This window comes from Leopardus geoffroyi, chromosome C3 (genome assembly GCF_018350155.1).
Source record: "Leopardus geoffroyi isolate Oge1 chromosome C3, O.geoffroyi_Oge1_pat1.0, whole genome shotgun sequence".
NCBI classification, from domain to species: Eukaryota; Metazoa; Chordata; class Mammalia; order Carnivora; family Felidae; genus Leopardus; species Leopardus geoffroyi.
Genome location: NC_059338.1, coordinates 80,334,964 through 80,357,939, shown reverse-complemented (window position 1 = coordinate 80,357,939; position 22,976 = coordinate 80,334,964). Strand labels below are relative to the sequence as shown.

Below are 22,976 nucleotides of genomic sequence, written 5' to 3'. Positions count from 1 at the left end.
GCCTTCAGGAAATAAAATCTGCACTAAGATCCAAAGAATAAATGGGTTGGCCATTCAGTTTTCAGAAGAGAATTGAGAAGTAAAGGAAGCATGTTCCAGGCAGAGTTTGTTCTCTTTTTACTTAAATGCTTTAAAATGTTTTATAACCGTTAAACTTTATTATGGAAGATTGCAGTTTTCAAAGCAACTATATTTGAATGATTTTGTTTGACACCGTCCTGAATTTTCTAAGTTTCCTTTAGTCCAGGGTTAAATGGATATGAACAGAAAAATGTTACATGGGTTTGATTTCCCAAATTTGCTTTAAAATGTAGTCAGAGTGCCTGGCTGGCTCAGTTGGGAGAGCGTGTGACTCTTGATCTTGGGGTTTTAGGTCGAGTCCCATGTTAGGTACAGAGATCACTTAAAAATTAAAAAAAAAAAAATCTTAAAAAAAATTAAAATGTAGCTAATTACAGAAACCTTTGGTGATCTTAACATTAATTTATATATTTCATGGTATATGAGATATCTCATTTTAATGAAATCCGATTTAAACATTCAGCCATTTAGAAGAGGTTAATCAATTACATACTATTGACTGCCAGATATCCTGGATAATTTGTGACAGGTAAAAGCCCTAAGATATGATACGGTACCTGCCTTACATAACTTTCCATCCATTGACTGACATAAAGCAAAAGCGTACTAAATATTAAATCATAATGCATAAATTAGTAAGCAAAATGTTAAGTAAAACAGGTGGTAAAGTTTTTGCCTTTAAAGCAGAGAAGTTTTGCTGTGGGGTGGCAGTCTCTGGGAAGCATTCTCAGAGGAAATGAGATTTGCTGAGCTTTGAAGGATGTATGCCATCTGGAGAAGTGAGATTAGTCTCTTTGTTGCAAGTGAGGGGCCTGAAGAGAAAAGACAGAGGAGTGCAGGAGAAAGCAAGGGGTACATTTGAGGTGAAGACCCTTGAAGTGAAGGTTTAAATAGCTTCATTGCAGAGGGTAATGGGTGGTAATCGTGCTGACCATGATTTCTGATCTGAAATTCCAGACATGTCATTTAATAGACTGAATATTCAAGTCATTTCGTTGAGGAGTCTGGGACATATGGTTACTGAAGATAAGGTGCAGGCCAGATTATAGAGGAATGTGAATGACAGACCAGGCTTCTACTTTGTCTGCTTTAATTCCTCATAGGCAGTGGGGGACTTTTGATCACGGGAGTGCTGATAGGTGGATTAGATTAGTGATGACAGGTAGAGAATTTTTGCCAGCTGTTGACGGATTGATTGATTGCCAAGTATTAAATAAGATTTGTTTAAATGGAGACTTAAAAAATTTTACATGAACCTTGCATACATGTGGCAATCATAACCCAGTTGACCTTATTTGTTATTATTAATTTATGCAACAACAAAAAAAGATCTTGTGTGTCTAAAACAGATCAGGCAGTAGGTGGCCAGAGTGCAGGGGTCTACAGGTTACAGTCCCTGCCTTCAAAGAGCAATCTAGTGAGGGGGACAAATAACCAAACTGTTTCTTATCATTATTAGCCATGTGATCTTGGGCAGGTGCCTCAGTTTCTCATCCTGAAATGGAAATTATAAATAGTACCGATTTTATAAGGATCTCATGGATATTAAATGAGTTAATAGAATTCTTGGCTCACCCTTTCTTCCCTAGTGCCTATGACAGTGCCTGGCACATGGTTAGTGCTTGATTAGTATCTGCTTCACGAGTGAAAAACAGCGTGACGGAACACAGCGATGAGTGCAGTGCGCTGAGCTGAAGGAACGTTCAGAGGAGGGGCCTCTCAGCCAGGCTTGGGAGGGGGGTGGGAGGGCGCCCCGAAGGCTTTTGGGAGGACTTTGAGACCTGCAGGATGAGTAGGAGTGAGTCATCCCGGTGAGTCAGAGAAGCATCCTTAGGCAGAGGTGAGTTGAGTGACAGGAGTCCACAGACCAGTCAGACTGCTTTTTATAATGCTAAAAGGCGGAGCAGTGGTAGCCTGGAGAGGGAGGAGGGCTGCAGAGGAGGACATGACGAATCTTCTGCAAATGATAGAAATGTTTTGTGTCTTTTGTGTCTTTTTTTTTTTTACTGGTGGTTTCATAGATCTACGACTCTCATAGTTCAAATTATATACTTGGGTGTAGTTTATTTTTTATCTTATTTTAAAAAATGTTAATGTTTATTTATTTTGAGAGAGAGAACGAAAGAGCAAGAGAGAGAGTGTGCCAGGGAGGGACAGAGAGAGGAAGAGAGGATCCCAGGCAGAGCTTGATGGGGGGCTTGATCCCACGAACGTGAGATCATGACCTGAGCCAAAACCAGGAGTTGGCCACTTAACTGACTGAGCTACCCACGTGCCCCTTGGGTGTAGAGTATTGTGTATAAATTATTCCTCAATAAAGTCAGTGAGGGATTAAAAAAAAAAATGGATGAGAGGCAGTCATATTTAGCTGATGATGTGGAGGAACCAATACAGAAGGAGAAGTCAAAAAACCAGGAGGGGCCACCTAGGTGGCTTAGTCTGTTGAGCATCTGACTTCGGCTCAGGTCATGATCTCATGGTTGGTGAGTTCAAGCCCGTCGGCTTTGTGCTGATAGCACGGAGCCTGTTTGGGATTCTCGGTCTCCCTTTCTTTCTGCCCCTCCCCCGCTAGTGATCTCCCTCTCCCTCTCCCTCTCCCTCTCCCTCTCCCTCTCCCTCTCCCTCTCCGTCTCCCTCTCTCCCCCTCTCCCTCTCCCTCTCCCTCTCTCCCCCTCTCCCTCTCTCCCTCTCCCTCTCCCCCTCTCCCTCTCTCTCTCTCTCTCTCTCTCTCTCTCCCTCTCCCTCTCCCTCTCCCTCTCTCTCTCTCTCTCTCTCTTTCTCTCTCTCTCTCTCTCTCAAATAACCATTCAAAAATTTTTTTAAAACCACCACAACAACAAAAACCCAGGAAAGAGAGAGGCTAACTGATGGAGTCAAATCCTGGGCCGTATGAGGCAGACAGAAAGAGCATAAGCAAACGTTTCTCTAAGATGAGTCCTTTGGAAATAGGGGTCTTTTGTTTTGCATGGGGTAGGGTTTCTTAATTCAGGTTCTATTGACCTTCTGATCTAGTTAGTTTTTTGCTGTTGGGCTATCCTGTGCATTGTGGGATGTTTGCTAGCATCCCTGGCCTCTACCCGAAATGCTGGTACACCCCGTGCCCAGCTGTGACAACCCAAAATGTCTCCGGACATTGCCCCACGGGGTGCAGTCTCCCTGGTTGAGAACCACTGGTCTGGAGGGCACTGAGAAAACGGGGGTGGAGGGTTGCCAGTAAATTCTACTCCAATGGCTTCCATCTTCTGAGAAGGAGGAGAGGAGCTCATTTGATGTCAGAGAGGGAAGAGAGGTGGCCGTAGGAGCAAGTTTGAGGACAACCAAGTAGGTAAAAATAGGAGGGATTGACCCCATTGGTGATGGAGCAGTAGTAAGGCAAAAAGCCAGAGAATATGGAGGGGCCAGTAGAAAGCGCAGATTTATAAAATTTTCAGTTGTAGATTCACCATTTAACATAATTCTTTTTTTTTTTAAGTGACCTCTACACCCCATGTGGGGCATGAATTCATGACTCTGGGATCAAGAGTCGCGTGCTCTTCTGACTGAGCCAGCCAGGCGCCCCTAGCATAATTTTTCCGTCTTCCTTTCCACCTCCTCTGACAATCCTAAGGAACCCTTAGTTTCTTGGGCTATATATGACCAAGAAGTTTAGGCTGAGAATTGATTTGTTGTCTAAGGGTGGGGAGAACCATCGGACCTGTGGCCTGGGTCTCCCTGTAGAGGGCAGAGACAAACGAAAGTTTTCTGATCCCACACCAGGGGACTCTTGTTTTTTTTAGTATGTTGGATGAGCAGAGACACACGCAGTCCTTAATACATTCTCATTTATTAATTAAGGCTTTGTAATGATATCAGCAACTCTGAATCATTTTAACAACATGTTCACTGTCGTCTATGTAAAGGAGTAAAATCGACTTAACGTAACTGTAAAATTTTAAAATCGAAACAAATTTGTTTGAAATCTTTCCACATTTTAAAATACATCTCATTCCCTGCATATTGCAGTTAGTTGAGCAGTCTCTATTTAGGAAGGTGTTACAGTAATTCATCACTTATGAAGGTATATTTAAATGTTCTGCCTAAATGGGACATTTGTTTAACTTTCTGAAAATTCTGTATCCAGAATGCCATAAAAGGAGATTATCGCCAGAAAGTTTCAGCCTAAAGGATGGATTTAATCACAAATCCAGAAGGGGGCATGTGAAGCAAGCAATGCTTGGAAGTAAAAAAAGTATCTATGAAGATGTGGACAGCCTACTTACCTCATTCTTCTTCTTAACTTTTAGGATGGCCTCGTTAAAGCAGACATGGAGAAATTGACATTTTATGCAGTATCTGCTCCAGAGAAGTTGGATCGAATTGGTTCTTACTTAGCAGAAAGGTTGAGCAGGGATGTTGTCAGACATCGTTCTGGGTAAGAAAACTAATCGCTGCTAATACTGTATCTCTGAAAATGCTTCCTAGGCTAAATCATGCTATGAATTGTTTTGTCATGAAGTCACACAGAGATGCTCTGTGGAGGATAAAACTTTGTAATATTTTACAGGGAAATATGTCATACCATATAGATGCTTGCAGCTTTTAGTACTTTCCTGATGGTCGTGGGTTTTTTTGTTGTTTTTTTTTTTTAATTTTTATTTTTTTTTATGTCTATTTATTTTTGAGAGAGACAGTGTGAGTGGGGGAGAGAGAGAGAGGGAGACACAGAATCAGAAGCAGGCTCCAGGCTGCAAGCTGTCAGCACAGAGCCCCGTGCGGGGCTCGAACTCACAGACCATGAGATCATAACCTGAGCTGAAGTCGGCCACTTAACCGACTGAGCCACCCAGGCGCCCCCTGATGGTCATGTTTTAAGAATAGACTCATGTAAGTTAATGGAGTGGCCTTTAGCTTAAACATCCATTAGTTTTTGATATTTTAATATTTCTCTAATGGAAATAGTAGAAATTGACTCTCTTAGTGCATTAATGCGATATTATAATTTAAAAATCAGTCCCTAAATTTGAAACAAACAGAAAGACTCTGTTAACCAACCGATTTTTATCTATCAGTGGAATAATAAAAGAGATAATGAACGAGAACTACATTAGGCTTAGATATTAAAGGTCCAGAGTATGTAAGCATGCTGATTTGGAACTGTGCTGACTGTATCCCTACCTATAAATAAAGGTCTGCCTTCTTAGTCTGTTCTCTGTGGATGAACAGTACTAACTTGGATAGTTTGGATTATAAATAGTTTTCCATATTCATTTTATGATCCTAGTTTTCTAGAGAACTCCATTCTTCAAGTGATACTGGTTTTCTCTGCTTCCAAATTATTAACTGCTTAGAACACTATAGTGAGTCTTGATACAAAAAGTTCTATAATTATTGAAGCAAAGGTATCTAAAGTCAATTTTCATTTGTGGTATGAGCTTTAAAATCTGATGAATTATAGGGTCGAATTATGAGCTGTTTACTGATGATATTCTGTTGTTGCTGGTAATGGTTTTGTACACTTACATTTACAAATACAAGTAGATTATATTGGAAATTTTAGGCACATTGCTTATAGTAACTTTTGGGTTAGATACAGAGATAATATGGTTAGAAGTCTGGAAAATGGTAGATGTCCATGTTTACAAAGAAAAATGTACGCAAGCTAATGTTGAAGCTCTGGAAGAGTTTGGAGAGGAGGGAAAATGGTGCCATTTTGTATACTTCAGCATGAGGGTTATTGTATAATCTAAGATCGTTAGTACTTGTGAGAAGTAAGTTGTCACTTAGAAACTACTAAATTTGCCTTTCTCTGTCCTGCGCATTTACATTTAATTATTCCAGTAAAGAGCACCTAGGAGAATTTGGAGAGCTAGAAATGCTCTGACATTATTGTTCTCTTCTATTTAGGTATGTTTTAATTGCTATGGAAGCCTTGGACCAACTTCTTATGGCTTGCCATTCTCAAAGCATCAAGCCATTTGTAGAAAGCTTTCTGCATATGGTGGCAAAGCTGCTAGAATCCGGGGAACCAAAGCTTCAAGTGCTTGGAACAAATTCTGTGAGTAAAACTATTCTCTAACTTTCAGATTAATAAGCATCTTGAGAATTGGTCTCTTAGAATGTTTTTGCCTGGTAAAGACACCTGCTCTGGTCAGGGTGGTGGGGCAGACAGCACAGATGTGGAGGATTAGAACACTGGCTCAGTGGGCGGAGCATGTGACTCTTCATCTCGACGTGTGTGTTGGAGCCCCAGGTAAGGGTATGGAGACTTTTAAAAAATAAAATCTTAAAAAAAAGAAAAAAGAAAAGAAATGGCACCGTCTCTATCTTTTTTGTTGCTCCTTGTGAAACCTGCACTACCACCTGATCATAAAGAGCATTGGGAAATCTTTTGGCCATAAAGTCGTAAAAGTTCCTTATACTCGAAGGCAGCAGGAGCTGCTTATGTCAATGACGCCTTGGTCTGTACTCTAACTCGTGACTTTCAATAAATGGAAAGAGAATAAAGTTTCTCCTTCTAAAAATTTTCCAGAACATTCAGCTTTTGAATGGTCATTTAAAAAATTTCTGATTTATTTAAAGTAATATGCTTATCGTAGCAAATGTGGAAAGTTAAGAAAATATGAAAGAGTAAACAAGACGTTTGTAATTCCAGTTTCCGGAAGTAATCCTTCAGTCTTTTTCTTTTTTTAAAATATGTATTAGAAAGTGGGGAACATGTTATAGATAGACTTTGTGTGTTTTTTTTCCCACTTAGATTTTTTTTTAACATTTCCTGATATAATTTAAGGTTTATTTTTATGAAAAATATAAATCCTCAGTTTAATCTTTTCTGGAACATCACGCAGCCAGTGTGTAGTGTGAGAATCTTGAAAATTGGAGTCCGACCCCTACCCACCAATGCCTGCGTCACCACTTAACGTCAGTGTGGACAAATGATTTCACCTCTTGAATTTCAGTGTTGCTGTCTGTAAGATGGGGAGAAGGATATCTTCGTATGGGGCTGTTTGAATGATTAAACGGGAACTTGTGTGAACCACCTAGCACAGTCTCTGGCACAGAGTAGGTAATGAATGTCTGTTTAATCGCAACGAGGAGTAGTATTTGTGGCCCTTTTCTAGATAATATGAATCATAAAATTAGCATTTAAGACTGGTGACTTAGCTCCGGCAGAATTAATTTAGAAATGCCTTGGTATCATTTCATTTTCTCACATCTGTTCTATTCTTATTTCAGTTTAGTTTTCAGGAAAGTGTTGGTAAATCTGGTTGAATAATTCTTTTGGTGACAGCCTTTCGAGCCATCAGTCTGTATCCTGGCAGGTGTTCATATATATTTAAATTTGTAAGTAAAGTCACAGTGTTGCTTTAGGCGGTCTAGTACCCAGAAGTAACACATCACTGAGGGACTGGAAAGTTAATGAGAAAACAAAGTACACAATAAGGAACCTTAGGGCCAGGTCTGTGAACATGTAGGATATTTAAAACTTCCCAAATACATAGATTTTTTTTTTCATATCTAGAAAGGAGGTAGAATAAATTTTACCATCTCAGTACTTTTCTTCTCTATTGAGTGTACATTTCTTTCAGTTTATGTTCCCTTTCCTTGACTCATCTAAATGGTATAAGTACTACTCACGCAGGTGTTATGTCACAACTGTCAAGGAAGACTTCGTGTCCATGATTAAGGAGTAAAATTTTCTGCAGGTTTGGTTAGGCCCAACTGAGGTTATCATTGAAGCACTGTCTGTATCTAGGAAATGTAGAAGAGCTTTAGAGGAAGACCTTTCCTTCTCTCAGAGAGTGGGCTCACTCACTCAAACTGGATTAAAAAGTTAAATTTAATACTTATAATGCTATATTCCTGATTTTCTAAAGTTTATTAAAAATTTCCTTTTTTTTTTTAATTTTTTTTTATTTTTTTATTTTTGAGAGAGAGAGAACACGAGCAGGGGAGGGACAGAGAGAGGCCGAGAAAGATTCCCAAGCAGGCTCTGTGCTGTGAGTGTAGAGCCTGACGTGAGACTCGAACCTACGAATTGCAAGATCATGACCTGAGCTGAAACCAAGAATTGGACACTTAACTGGCTGAGCCACCACAGCGCCTCCAAAAGGAACTTTTAATTTTTAATTTAATTTAATTTTTAATTTTCTGTTTCTAATGTTTATTTATTCTGGAGAGAGAGACAGAGCACAAGCAGGGGAGGGGCAGAGAGAGAGACACCGAATCCGAAGCAGGCTCCAGACTCTGAGCTGTCAGCACAGAGCCCGACACAGGGCTCAAACTCACAAACTGCGAGATCATGACCTGAGCCGAATAGAGGCGCCTTGGTGGCTCAGTTGGTTAGGCATTCGACTCTCTATTTCGGCTCAGGTTATGATCTCAGGTCATGATGTTGCAGTTGGTGAGATTGAGCCCTGGGTCTGGCTCTGTGCTGTCCATACAGAGCCTATTTGGTATTCTGTCTCTCTTCCTCTCTTCCTGCCCTTCCTGCGCGCTCTCTCTTTCAAAATAAATAATAAAGTTAAAAAAATTCCTTTTGTATGTATGTGGCACTTGTGATATTTTATATATTTCATTTGCTACTTACTTGGATAGTTCTTGTTAACGTAACAAATATTGGATGAAAGTAAATGTGTTCCATACTTTCAAAAAGGTGATAACATGTTTATATTGTTGTTTTGTTTTTTAGTTTGTCAAATTTGCAAATATTGAAGAAGACACACCGTCTTATCACCGACGTTACGACTTTTTTGTATCTCGCTTCAGTGCCATGTGTCATTCCTGTCATAGTGATCCAGAGATACGAACAGAGTATGTATTTACTCTGGGACACAGGGAGCGGTTTATTGATGAGTACTGTGTTTGTATATTTCATAATGATTACCAAAGGAAGTGGGAAAATACTATACGTGCTTTTTTCCTAAAATAGGACTTTCTGTGGCTGTTTGAAGGATTGGGTGGAAAGAGTGGTTTCTCAACTTAGAGTAAACTTCGCAGTCTTCCCTGTCACCTGGAATGCCCTTTCCCCCCTCCCCTGCCATCCCATCATCATTTCTTGTTCCTTTTGCTCTAATCCAACCAGTGGTGTCTTTGCTGTTCTTGAACACATCGGGCGCAGTTCTCCTTCAGGGCCTTTGGACTAAGTGGTCTCTGCCTCGGATGATACCCTGGCTACCCATGGGGCTGTCCACCCTCCTTTGCTCAGCTTCCTGCCCACACGTCACCTCCTCAGGAGAGTCCTCCCCTGCTTACCTTTTACTTACTACATATCAACCCTCCCATCCCATTCCCAGTTCCTCTTTTATCTTCTTCTCATCTCGGTTTCTGTTCCTCCATAGAGTATGAATTCCAGGAGGACAGAGTCCTTGCTTTGAGGGCTATTCTATCACTAGCACTTTGCATAGTGCTGAGCACATAAGGGACTCTCGATAAGTACTTTTTGAATGAATACATAAGTGAATTGAATGAATGAATGTCTGTTACTGAATGTTGTCAGTCTGAAGTTATCATAACAACCGATTTGGGTATCTTTAAACATTTCTTCTAGATACTTCCTAGTAATCTGGAATCAAATACTTCTCTACAAACACAGTCTATAGATTGATATTTATGTGGAAATGAGAAGCTTTAAAGTTAATAATTACAATCAAAATGACCTTGGTAAATACATACAGTAGTTTGAGCTTTACCATACTACACTGATACAGACTAACCCGAATTCAGACAGTTATTATAGGCAGTTCATAGTCAAGATTTAGCTCGTTTGTAATTTTTACTTTTAAAATAAGGGAATGTGCGAAAATATAAAGAACTAGCTTTTAGTGTGCATGCTATATTGTTTACACAAACCAAAAAAAATGTGAGAAGTTATTTTAACTTGGAGAAAGAAAGCTGAGGTGATTTAATAGCTCTTATCAGATACAAACATGCTGTCTGACACACTGTATGTATAATTCTTCCTCAGTTTAGTATTGGCCATTTAGAGTTGCTGCTGTACCTTTATTAGGAGTGTAAAGCCTTAGAAAGGTAGAGATAACTGTAATCGTCTTGTTAATTTCCTCTTTCTTCCAGCCACGATTAAAATCTTTTTTTTTTTTCCTACCTGAAGGACATTTAAAAAGTGTTTTATAAAATTTGTCCCTGGAGTGCCTGGGTGGCTCAGTCGGTTAAGCGTCCGACTTCGGCTCAGGTCATGATCTCACGGTCCGTGAGTTCAAGCCCCGCGTCGGGCTCTGTGCTGACCGCTCAGAGCTTGGAGCCTGTTTCAGATTCTGTGTCTCCCTCTCTCTCTGACCCTCCCCCGTTCATGCTCTGTCTCTCTCTGTCTCAAAAATAAATAAACGTTAAAAAAAAAAAATTAAGAAAAAAAAATTTGTCCCTGTTCTCAGAGACTGACATTAACTTGTTAATGGGGCAAAAAGGTATAGATTGGCTAAAGAAAAGGACACTTTTTTTCAAGATTTTGACCATTTTGTTTTCTTAAAGTAAATTTGCATAATGCAGAATTTGTTTGGTTTGGTATTATAAATATTAGTAACCTCTACACAGACATTTCTCAAATTTTGGTTGAAGTGAATTTTACATATAAACTAGTGTAGGTGAAATGTGTTTGTGATATCCATAATATTTATGAAAGGGTACATTTAAGAAGTTCAAAAATTTATTATTTATGGTGTCTTATTTTTAAGTATTTACTGCCCCCTAGTGAAAGATTTTGTCTTGTGAACATATTTTCATGTAACATTTTTCTTTAATATTTACAAAAAGAAATTTGAAGTTTTGTAAATACAAGTGAAAAGCCTTGGGGTACATTTTTTTAATTCTGGGTCTTCCCAGAATTGTATGATATTTGAAATTCCGCAGTGACATTCCGTTTGAATGCTGAAACAAATGAGTAAACTAAAATGCTTCTAAGATACTTACAGGGTTTGATTTTTTTTTTGTTTTGTTTTTTGCCGCAGGTAAAAGTCCTTTTTACTTTTTTAAGTTTTTTTTAGGCATATTAGTATTCCTATTTAGCTTCTCGCGTAGTTACTTATAATTTCCTTTATTTTTAGCAAAACTATATCAAATAGAATTCAGGGGGGCTAGAATATGGGGCTGAACACTGTTATGATTTTCTTAAGATATTTGCCTTGTAGAAATGGTTCCCACCTGTAAAGTTGTACATCATAATCGTAAGCTCTAATTTCCTGAGCAGCCTTCAGTTAAGGGTGCAATCATCATCATCGTCATCAAAATGATGAACAGTAGTAGGGGCAGCTAACGCTTACCGGGTAACTACTGTGTGCCAATTTACTTAACATTTTATCGGCTAAACACGGTATGTGAATTAACTCATTTAGATCCTTATAACATTCCTGTGCCCCAGGCAAGTTCTATTTTACTGATAGGGAACCTATAAAATTCCTTTAAGGTCATGGCTGGAATATATTGGTTAGGCCAGATCTAGATCCAAATTGGAGGCCAGCTGTGTAGCCGTAGACGCCGTCGGTAGTTCACGCCTCCTTTGAATAAGGGCATCGCCATCTGCTGGGTCTTGCTGTGTCACGAGGCGCCGACCCACCCTCCTCCTGGCGTCTTGTTTGTTGCTGTGCTCTGTCCCACCTTTGCTCCGTCTTCTCATCAGCCGGGGGGTAGCAGCAGGCACACGAAGCAGACACTGTGGTAGTAATGCTGGGCTTGCCCACTTGTAGCTCTGTAAGAGTCTCTCGAGACTTTGTTTTAGAGAGTGGCATGTGTAGGTACAGCTTTGAAATAGGCAAAGTCTGTCTTTTTTTTTTTTTAATTAAAAAAAATGTTTTATTTATTTTGGGGGCAGAGAGTGAGCAGGAGAGGTGCAGAGAGAGGGGAGTACACAAAATCCGAAGCAGGCTCCAGGCTCCAAGCTGTCAGCACAGAGCCCGATGCGGGGCTTGAACTCACAGACCTTGAGATCATGACCTGAGCCAAAGTCGGACGCTCAACTGACTGAGCCACCCAGGCACCCTGGCAAAATCTGTCTTTCTGTCTCCTGTTCACTCTCTTACCTGCTCAGTATCCTGTTCTCCATCTGCCATTCCTGAATGCCTGTGTTATATCCCCATGGCTTTGTAAAGCATGGTCACCCCCTTCCCGGTATCTTTCATTCTTTAAAACCTACAGCTTTTGGAAGACTGCTGACTAAGCTGAATAAATCTCTGTTGATGAGTATTTCCAGTAGTAGCAAAAAAGGAAGTAAATAACAGTCAAACTGGGCCCAAAGGAAGTTGTTTTTGAGCAGTTGGGTGACCAGGTTAGCACTGTTGGTGAGATTTTTCCTCCTCAGCTTTTGTATCCTACTTTTTAGTCATTTTTCTTCTCATTCTTAAATCTAAAGGCTTTTTTTTTTTTAACGTTTATTTGAGACAGAGAGAGTGCAAGCGGGAGAGGGGGTGGAGAGAGAGGGAGAGGATCCCAGCAGGCTTCACTTTGTCAGCGCAGAGCCTGATGTGGGGCTCCAGCTCACAAATGGTGAGATCATGACCTGAGCCAAACTCAAATCTACTGAGCCTTCCAGGTGCCCCCAACAGGATTAAAAACATAAATAATTAAGAGTGAGGAAGAGCTTGAGGAAGTTGAGGGTTGTGGGTGGGGAGGGGAGGGGAAGGGAAGGCAGCCATCTCGCACTGTGTGGGTAGATCTTCAGTCACCCATGGACGGGTGTGTTTAAAATGGCTGAGCTGTTTGTACTCGTGTCATGATAGCTCTCATGTGTCACAATACCTTTACGGGAACCAGCTTAGTTTTCTATCCCCCTGGACTGCAGGAAGGGAGAGGCCCTTTGGGAGAAACACTGAACAGGTCTGAGGAAGCACTGAAAGGTGTTCAGGAAGAGAGAAATCCTGTTTTTACTCAGCTTCCCAGATTTCTAGGCAAAAAAGGAAAAGAATCTAGTTCACATTAGTTTGGATTATTGTTGTTCCTTAGGAAGGCCTAATGCTTTTTGATTGCATTCTTTTTTATTGAAAAATAATACATAGACTTGATATTAGTATATCTTATAGTCCCTTTAAACTTTAAGTGCAGATTTTAAAAAGATGTTATTCAAAGTAAATCTTGGGGTGCCTGGCTGGCTCAGTTGTTAGGGCAAGAGACTCTTGATCTTGGGGTTGTGAGTTCGAGCCCTGCATTGGGGCTAGACATTACATTAGTAAATTAAAAAAACCAAAAAATAAAGTAAATCTTTTTTGGAACTGCCATACCTCTATCTTAGATTTTTGAGATTTTAATTTTTTAGATTTATTGTATTATTTTCATATTGTTGACTTGAGATAATATTTACTTGGTCTTGATTCTTTTAACTAGACAGCCAGAGCAGACGTATTTAAATAACTTTTTTGGGAGGTGCCTGCAAGGAGCTCCTGCAAGGAGCCTGCTTGGGATTCTCTTTCTCCCTCTCTGCCCCTTCCCCATGCACGCTCGCTCTCTGTCTCTCTCTCTCTCTCCCCCCCCCAAATAAATAAACTTTAAAATGTTAAAAATAAATCATTTTTTTTCATGACACATTTTTTTTCTTTTTTGTAGAATCCGAATTGCTGGAATCAGGGGTATTCAGGGAGTGGTTCGCAAAACAGTTAATGATGAACTTCGGGCTACCATTTGGGAACCCCAGCACATGGACAAAATTGTTCCATCCCTGTTATTTAACATGCAGAAGATAGAAGAGGTTGACAGGTATTTAATAAAGATTTTCAGGTTGCGGGTGTGTTACTTTTGTACATGTGCATGTGTGCTTGCTTGCCCGATAAGAAAGTTGTGTCTTTGGTGTTACATAAAGAGTGGTCTCATAAATGTGAGGGAGTTTAAATATGTGCTCTTTTGAAAAATTACTCATCTTTAGTGATCACATTAGGCTTAGTGGACCACAGATTATTACTCATACACTTAAGGTTTTATTTCTTTTAGAATAAATTTACACTTGCTGCTTATTATTGAGCATCCAGTCGTACTAAAAGCTGCAAGTGTGAGAAGTGGAAGTTCTAGCCGAACATCTGTTATTCTGTAGACCTCCAGGATGCTCTAAGGTGGTTAGATCTAACCAAAATAATAATGGTAATAATAACCGCTATTCACCGTTTTAAACAAAAGGTTAGGCTGTGTTTATTTCCTTTATTCTTCTAAGATATTTGGGGATAAAGAGAAAACATTTGCACATTGCCGAGGACTCCAGTCTGTTAGCTGTTACAACTAGTGTCGGAATTCTTGCATACGGTTTTCTTCATTTCTCCTTTTCTCCTCCAGTCGCATAGGCCCTCCTCCTTCTCCTTCTGCTGCTGACAAAGAAGAGAACCCTGCCGTGCTGGCTGAAAACTGCTTCAGGGAGCTGCTGGGTCGAGCGACTTTTGGGAATATGAATAACGCTGTTAGACCAGTTTTTGCGTAAGGAGTTGATATTGTCCTGGTTATTTGTGATCGTGCCATGTCAATTCTGTGCTAATTCACTTACAGAGGACACATTTTGCTGGCATGAGTGCATTACTGGTAGAAAGTGTAGCATTGTGGGAGGGGTATAGGCGTGAGTCGGCCGCCGTATTTTTGAGTGCCGTTCCAGCACTGTACCAGCCTTTCCCCTGAAAAATGAAATCCGGTCAGTGCTTGATGTCATATGCATCATTCATTGTGAATTTTTCTCCCAGGCCTTGAGATGCATATGCAGAGTAAAATATTCAGCAGTGTCCAAATGTGATGTACCTCTTTTTAGTAACTTCTGTGGTCATTTTTCCTAGTCCCTGGTTCTGTTTCGTGGCTTGCTTTTTCCCGTGGCTGGATTGCCTTAGTGCACACGCACTTCTCTAAATTTCATCTTACACCTGGTGACTGGTCAGAGCAGGACTATTAAATATCTCACGGGTACTTAGACTCTCCCCCCAGGGAAAATACATGTGTGAACTTTGAGTTTCTCCACAGAAACATTATCGCTTAGGCCTTGTTGTCAAGCCTTCGTACTTGATAGATCTACTGTATCTACCAGATGATGATAGATCAGATGATAGATTTACTGTATAATAGGCTGTGTAATTTCTGGCCGTGTTTGCTAGTCTTTTGTTCATCGTTTGCCTCATCCTTTTCCCTTCCCAACTAATAATGTCTTCAGAGACATTATTTGACTACCGATTAGACTATGGTATTAGACTTTATACAGACTACTGGAACATAGAATTCTTTATTAAAGGCAGATATTTAAGTTAAAGTTGAGCTTTAGTTAATAAGAGTCTATAAACCACGAAATTGTACTAAAACTCATAGAATCATTAGATTTCCAAAGGGATCTCTGATTCTTCACTGCCTGAAAAAGAAAAATTGAGATTTTGTGTTTAATGACTCTGTGGACATATGGAAATGCTACTGAGGAAATAATCAAAATGGTGTCAGCTGTAACTAAAGGCAGATTTATTGTTCAGTATCCAGACATGCTGATTTAATAACGGAATTCTGGTTTTTATGTTAATACTCTTATTAAGTGAGAGGTAATCTCTAAGGCCTTAAAAATCTAGAGACTGATTGTAGAAGAAAGAAGCTACTAAGTTAACTGTGCTTGAGTTGGGTAACGTGAAGTGGGCTTTATTTTTACTATGTAGAACTTAGTGGACTTAAATCCTGATCAAATGTTAATTAAGTTTTTAATTAAATGTTAATTATATGTTAGCTATTAATTAGCTAATTAAATAGTAAATGCCTAAGATACCATGTATTTGGGGGAATAGATACATAAATAAAACTGTCCTCGTCTTCAGCAAACTTTTTTTTTTAAGTTTATTTTGAGAGAGCGCTCTCATGCACACGTGTGTGCACAGGGGAGAGGCAGAGAATCTTTTTTTTTTTTTTTTAATTTTTTTTAAATGTTTATTTTTGAGAAAGAGAGAGAGAGAGTGCACGTGAGTGGGAGAGGGGCAGAGAGAGGGAGGGAGACACAGAATCCGAAGCAGGCTCCAGGCTCCCAGCTGTCAGCACAGAGCCCTATGTGAGACCCAAACCCAGTAACCTCGAGATCATGACCTGAGCCGTAGTTGTTTTAGGTCTTCTCCCTTTTTACTTCCTGGCTCCTGAGCTCTCTAACGCATCATTCATTCCTTTGCTTCTCTGTGCTGTGTTCTAAGGTACTTTTCCAGATTTACTCATGAATTCTCTCTTCCTGCCTAATTTGCTGTTTAAACTGGTATTTAGTTTCTAGTTTGGCCCTGTATCTTTTATAAGTGAATGTTGTATTTGGTTGTTTTTTTTTTTTTCAAATCTGCTTGTCATCTTTGGTAGAGTTTTATTCAGTTGTCAAATTTTTATCACCTTTTTTTTTTTTTACTCTTTAAACCTAAAAGTAAACTTATTTTAAATTTTGAATCCATTAATTCCAGTGATACCTCCAGTCCTCAAAGATGAGACTCTGCCTCTCCTTCAAAGTGGCTCTTTAAATCCTAAGTTTGAGCTCACATTCAATGTAACTTTTATTTGTGGGACTTCTTTGAAGCCTGGATTTGTGGTGTTTCCTCCATAAGAGGCTTTATTTATTTTGCTTCTGCTGAAGGCACAGGCACAGGTGTTCTGCAGGCATCACTTTGAACTACATCCCTCAGTTTTTTGATCCACATGGATATTGTGAATTCTGGTAAACCACAGTGAAAGCCTGAGTACTGGGTGTATGGTTGAATTCTTTGGAGAGAATTCTATGGTTCCCCTCAGAGCCAAGACCAATGCGTGCTAGTTTCTTGATAGTTTTCTACAACAGAAAGTTCCCTGAGGCTGTCATCATTTAGGGGTCCTAAAATGATGCAGGGATTTCTGGTCTAATAGCTTGCCTTTCCTGAGTGGGCCCTAAGCTTGCTCTCCGGTCTCCTGTGTATATAACCCTTTACGTCACTAGCTGTCAGCCACCAGAGATCTGAAGATACGCCTAGGACAGCTGCTGACTTCACTGTAACTTAACCTCTCCAGATTCTTGCCTTCTGCGGGGTTTGAACTGAGGGACTTTCCTTTCTTGCCAGCTCATCTAGGTATTTCAGAGTCATATATTCCAGCCTTTTATTGTTGTTGTTTTATGAAAGGATCTGGCAGTTGGGGAAAATGTATCATATTTCTGAAAATGGAGACATGAACTTTCTTTTAGATAGTATTCTTATGATAGCTTTGCATATTGTCAGCTTCTAGAGGAAGAAAGCAGAATCGAAAAAGAAACTCTTTAACTTTCTTTAATTACAGGCATTTAGACCATCACAAACTATGGGATCCCAATGAATTTGCAGTTCACTGCTTTAAAATTATAATGTATTCCATTCAGGTAAGAATTGGTTAAGTATTTATCATATTTATATAAGTAATTTTGTTTTTGTATTGATAAGCATACCATTAGAGGTAGGTATACAACATGTTCTTAGTTTCGTTTTTTGTCTCATTTTAATTTACCACTTATTTTCTTATTTGTCAAGATGAAAAGATATTTAATAAAAAGTAAAATATCTTGTGATGATGTTTATGGTGCGTATATTTAAATATATTGTGTATTTATGTTTCACTGATAAACTGGTAATGGAATTGAAATTCATTACAGCAGCATATAGCTGGTAATAATCACTAGCATTTATTGAGTTTATTCTGTTAGAATAGTGCATGTATCAACTCCTCCAGCCTTTATAGAACCTAACGATGAGACACTCGACTCGACTGCAGAGGACCACACCTTAGATTTCCCCAAAACCTGAACAGACCCAGGTAGCTCTTAATTCAAGTGGGGATTTTAAGTCTTTTTTTTTTTTTTTTTTTTTTTTTTTTTTTAACACAATCCACATTTTTTTCTGCTTTAAAAAGTCGTCCTTAGTTCAAAGGAGATATGGTAGTAAGAAGCAGCATAGCTTTTACTGTAGGTCATACGAATATTTGCATCCTAGATGTGCTCTTTACTGGTTGTGTGAACTTGGGCAAATTATTCAGTCCCTCTGAGTTCTAGGTTTCTCGTTTCTGAAACAAAAATTATATTCAGGCACCGAATAATTCATTTATATTTTAAAATAGAAGTACCATTTATGAAGTGCTGGCTGTACTGTGTCCTGTGACTCTGCCAGTAACCTATATGCTGTCGTTTGATCCTCATTTTGTAGGTATTGTTATTATCCCTCCTTCGCAGATCAGAAAACTAATCTTTCGAGAGGTCAGATACCTCACCCATGGGCACGCAGGTAGAAAGTGAGGTCAGGATTGAAATTGTGGCCATTCTGTTCCACAAGTTTTGGTCTAAATCAACCAACCATTAAGTTAAAGTTAGCATTCCAAATGTGAGTTTTTGATAAGTGGTAGTTACAATAAAGCTGGTTTGGATGTGGTAGGATAATTTTAAAAATTTATTTTCTGCTTTTATTGGGTTGTAATTGATATATAACATTGTGTAAGTTTAAGGTGTACAACATAACGATTGGGTATACGTATATATTGTAAAATGATTACCACAGTAGTTTATTCAAGATCCATTGCCCCACATAGTGTTTTTTCCATCTTGTGAGAACTTTCTTGTAACATTTTATTATTTTTTTATTTTTTTTTTTAAAGTTTATTTATTTTGAGAGAGAGCAGAGGAGGGGCAGAGAGAGAGGGAGAGTGAGGATTCTAAGCAGGCTGTGCACGGTCAGCGCAGAGCCCGATGTGGGGCTTGAACTCACAAACTGTGAAATCATGACCTGAGCTGAAATCAAGAGTTGGACGCTTACCCAACTGAGCCACCCAGGCGCCCCTTATCAGAACTTTTGAGATTTTTTTAATTTAATTACTTAGTAGGTTAGAAGTTGATCTGACAATCTGTAGACGTAATTAAGACTGTTCTGGTCTTTTGTAGTCTTGTATTTCTTCATTTGCCCTCCTCGTTCACATTTTGTTATTAAATTGTTTTTTGCAAGAAGTAAATTAATAAAGTGAAAAAAACTTAAGGAGTTCAATGAACACTTGCTGATTAAATGTTAAGAAACTGCTGACCCGCAGCATATTTTTGGAAATAGCTTTAAGTATAGCATATGTTTTATGAAGTCCATTAATCAAAAATTAAATGGTCGTACCTAGTAGAATGGGAATTTGTTTGATAAAACTATCCTGATATAATTAAAACTTCTAGTAAAATTGTTTTCATTGCTGTTTACCTTAGAATTGTTTATAGGAATCATTCTTAGGTGACATTTCAAACTCTTTCCGTAAAATATTAAACTAGCTAGTCTGACCAGAGTTCATATTCTTAAGGGGTTACAATAGACGTAGTTTCAAACAGTTTCCCATATAATAGGACATTTGTAGCAAAGGGAGAATATTTAAAGCTCATCTTCTGTTCTAAATTGACTTGTTAAAGGTAATAAGATGTGGTGATTAAGAACCAGGCCCTGAAGTTGGACCAAGATCCACAACTCGGCCTCCTTAGCGTTTCTGTGTGACCTGCTTCACTCGTGCCGTGAAATGCACTGAGTGATTGGGGTTGGCTGCTTCCTGGTGTGGATAAAATGTGATAACACATATCCGGTGTTTAGAACAGTGCCTGGCACCTGCTTCTGAATCAAGTGTTTTCTGTTGTCATTATTGTTATGCTTAATGTTGTAATAATATGTGATCCCAGGAGTCACCAATTAAACGGTGGTAGTGGCTAGATTGAGCACATTTCCTGTGATAGACACAATTTTAGGTTCTTTACACAAACTCATTTAAGTGCCACAACAATCCTATGAAATAACTGTTTTTATTTTCTAAATATTGTAGGTGAGGAAAACTGAGGTACGGAGAGGTGAAGTAGTCCTCTCTCTTTTTTTCTTAAAGTTTATTTACTTTGAGAGAAGGAGCGAGCAAGTGTGGGCACACAAGTGGGGGAGGGGCAGAGACGGAGAATCCCAAGCAGGCTCCGCGCTGTCCATGCATAACCCGCAGCCCGTCACAGGGCTGAATCTCACGAACGTGAGATCATGACCGGCGCCGAAATCAAGAGTCGGACGCTCACTAGGCCACCCCAGCCCCCGGACGTAGGTGCCCCAAAGTAGTCCTCTCTTAAGTTATAAGCTGTTAAGGTATAAAGTGATGGAGCCTGAATTTGAATTTGGGCAGATCTGACACACTTAACCACTCTATCCTGTTGCTTCTTAAAGCTGCTCATACATTAATATTGTTTTAAAATTCCCTGTGAGGTGAGTTGTGTGGCAGGTACGCAATAGCCCAGTAAACCAGTGTCAGAAACTTACAACGCGAAGTGTAATCCACCGCATTGCTGTTTGTGCTCCTTTTCCAAGGTGGTATTCGCAAGCGGTTGTGAACAGGTGCTTTGCTTTGCTTTGCTTTGCTTTGCTTTGCTTTGCTTAGAATAGCCCTGCTTTATGTGGTGATTAATACTCACTCACTCTCTGAAGTGTCCGGGTTTGGACAGATCAAATTGCCATCCTGTTTATAAGACAAACTCTTACTTGAGTGAGCTTCATGCATCAGAAGCACCCAGCTTCCCGTGTGAGAAGTTCACTTTTGTGTTTTGCGTAAGTTTTGGCATTCCTCTGTTTTAACATAGCAGAAAGTAAAGGTGAAAATGTTTACCTTGGGTTGTTGTAAAAGTAGATGTGTTGTGACAGAAATGCCAGAAATACTTGGAGACGAATTCGGTTTTATTGATAGAGATGAAGAAGTTTTTTTTTTTTTTTTTTTTTTTGCTTTTGAGCAGAGTAGCCATAATGTGGGGCTAACATAATACTGCTTACTAGTATAAAACCACCCATTCCAAAGGAGGAAAAGGTGACCAGTCTGAAAATTCAGAGAGTGGTGAGGCCTATCAGAAGGCAAACACAGACCAGGAGATTCAGGGCCATAGTCCTTTTTATTTGTTTGTTTTTGTTTTTTTACAACTTGGTGGTAGACCCACTCATGACTCCTGGGTTAGTTATTAATTTAAAACAACACAGCTTTGCTACTCTGTTAAACAAAAAAAAAAAAAGAAATCGAAGAGTATGTAGTTAAACACTTTCTATATATTCTATTTTAGATTTAAGTCTCAGTAGCATTCATTGTGATTGATCAGATTTATCTGTGATAAAATTTCCTTTGTAAATTATAAATCGCAAAGCTTCTGATATCTCCTGGATTTAAATTTAATCAGGTGTACATTGATAACATTTTCCTTTTGGTACTGGCTTTTGATGAGATGGAAGTTTTGACTGTTTAGCATTAGATATCCATAAGGAGAAATAATATTTATCGAGTTTGGGTAAGAGAAAAGTGCTATAAATGTCATAATCTTGTTTATTTTTAAATACTGTATTTGTCCTATTGTCAAATTATAAGAGTATATAAATGCCTTTGAAATTACAGAGAAGTATGAAGAGAATAAAAACCTGTCATGAATCCTGGCTACTGTTGATATTTAGGTGTATATAATTCTAGTTCTCTATGTATTTTTAAAGAAACATTAAATTTTATTAAGCATAGTATTTTGCAACTTGTTTTTTTCATCCAGGGTATTATAAATATTTTCCGGTATCCCTATTTGTTCTTAAAAAGCATGGTTTTTAATGGCTCCATATTGTTTCGTAACACGAGTCCCAGCCTCCTGTAATTGGACATTTAAGTGTCACATGGTTTTTCACTCTGAGAATTCTGCCAGTGTGCGTATAACTGCTCATACGTTTTTCTATACTATTTTGCTTCTTTTAGGCTCAGTATTCTCACCACGTAATTCAGGAAATTCTAGGACACCTTGATGCTCGTAAAAAAGATTCTCCACGGGTCCGAGCAGGTATCATTCAGGTTCTATTAGAGGCTGTTGCCATTGCTGCCAAAGGTTCCATAGGTGAGTGTCCACCAAAAAAGCCCACAAAAAACCAAAAAGCTCAAATAAAAAAATTAATGCATTAATCTGTTCCAGAGGTTTTTTTAGTAGGTATAGCAGTGTATGGAAGACTCTTTAAAAATACCTTAATGTTTTTTTTTAATGTTTTCAAATGTGCTGTAATTTCTCTTGAAATTTTGGGGTCGCATGATTCTCAGACTTTTTTAGTGTACATGCGAGCATTTTCCTCCATATCAGCTTCTCCTTCCCTTCTTCCTTTTTTCTAATAAAGATTTTTGAAAACCAATTATATGTTACACGTTTGGGAGGATCTAGGTTTAAGACACTTATGGTTTACTTGGAGTTAGACAACTCTCTCTAAGGCTATAATTCAAGGCAGAATTTGTTCACATACCGTAAGAAAACCAGAATGCAAACCAGGAATGGAAAACAGGTTGGTAAGAGCAAAATGTTATGTAGCCCGTTTGGCTAGAATGTGTGGTAGAATGGAGGAAGTCAGAGAAGTTGCTTTAACGTTGTGGCCAGGTCGTGGACATAATTATACCGTTGATTGATACTCTTAAGAGAATTACTGTAATCATCAAAGATATGTAATAGGATAGATCATCTGGCTGCAAAACGTAGGGCACTTTGGAAATAACAGGTGGTTGTCATCATTGTAGGCACTAGGGAAAGAACTTGACCTTGGAGGGCAGCACAGGAATGGGAATGTAAACAGGATTCAATAACTGACTGACTACAGGGGTAATAAGGAGAAGGGACAGGTCATGTCATTTGAAGAATGGAAGAGTCCATAGTAGAATTACTGAAGTTAGAAGAAGAATCTGGTTATGGTTTCATTGCTTCAAAATCAAAGTAGAAATACATTAGCTACTCAAAAACTCTAATGTTCATTCAGTGTCAGCTAGGGAGTGGGCCTTTTGGATATGGACTTTTGTTGCTCATCTTGTAATTTATCTCAAAAAGATGGAAGCCGTCGTTTAACTGGAAAGTTACTATTTTGAAATATTAAATGAAACATAATATGTTGACTTATCACATTACTGTCTATTATGTACGAGGTACCATGTGCTAAGCTCTGTACATTTAAAGAAGTATTTGAACGTGGCTCCATGTC

The 22,976-nt window shown here is 39.0% G+C and overlaps 1 protein-coding gene across 5 annotated transcripts in view; it reads left to right on the top strand.

Annotated features, from left to right (window-relative positions):
• The window catches only part of EFR3A (EFR3 homolog A), a 106,300-nt gene that overhangs the window by 38,528 nt on the left and 44,796 nt on the right, over window positions 1-22,976 (top strand). For all 5 annotated transcript variants that reach the window (XR_006706164.1, XM_045453658.1, XM_045453656.1 and 2 more), the window contains 7 exons: window positions 4,365-4,492; window positions 5,965-6,115; window positions 8,750-8,871; window positions 13,606-13,755; window positions 14,323-14,460; window positions 17,272-17,350; window positions 21,724-21,859. Coding sequence is in view for 4 of the 5 variants with exons in the window: in XM_045453658.1 (XP_045309614.1) it covers window positions 4,365-4,492; window positions 5,965-6,115; window positions 8,750-8,871; window positions 13,606-13,755; window positions 14,323-14,460; window positions 17,272-17,350; window positions 21,724-21,859 (904 nt within the window). In the remaining variant the exon portion in view is untranslated. The remainder of the gene's footprint in view (window positions 1-4,364; window positions 4,493-5,964; window positions 6,116-8,749; window positions 8,872-13,605; window positions 13,756-14,322; window positions 14,461-17,271; window positions 17,351-21,723; window positions 21,860-22,976) is intronic.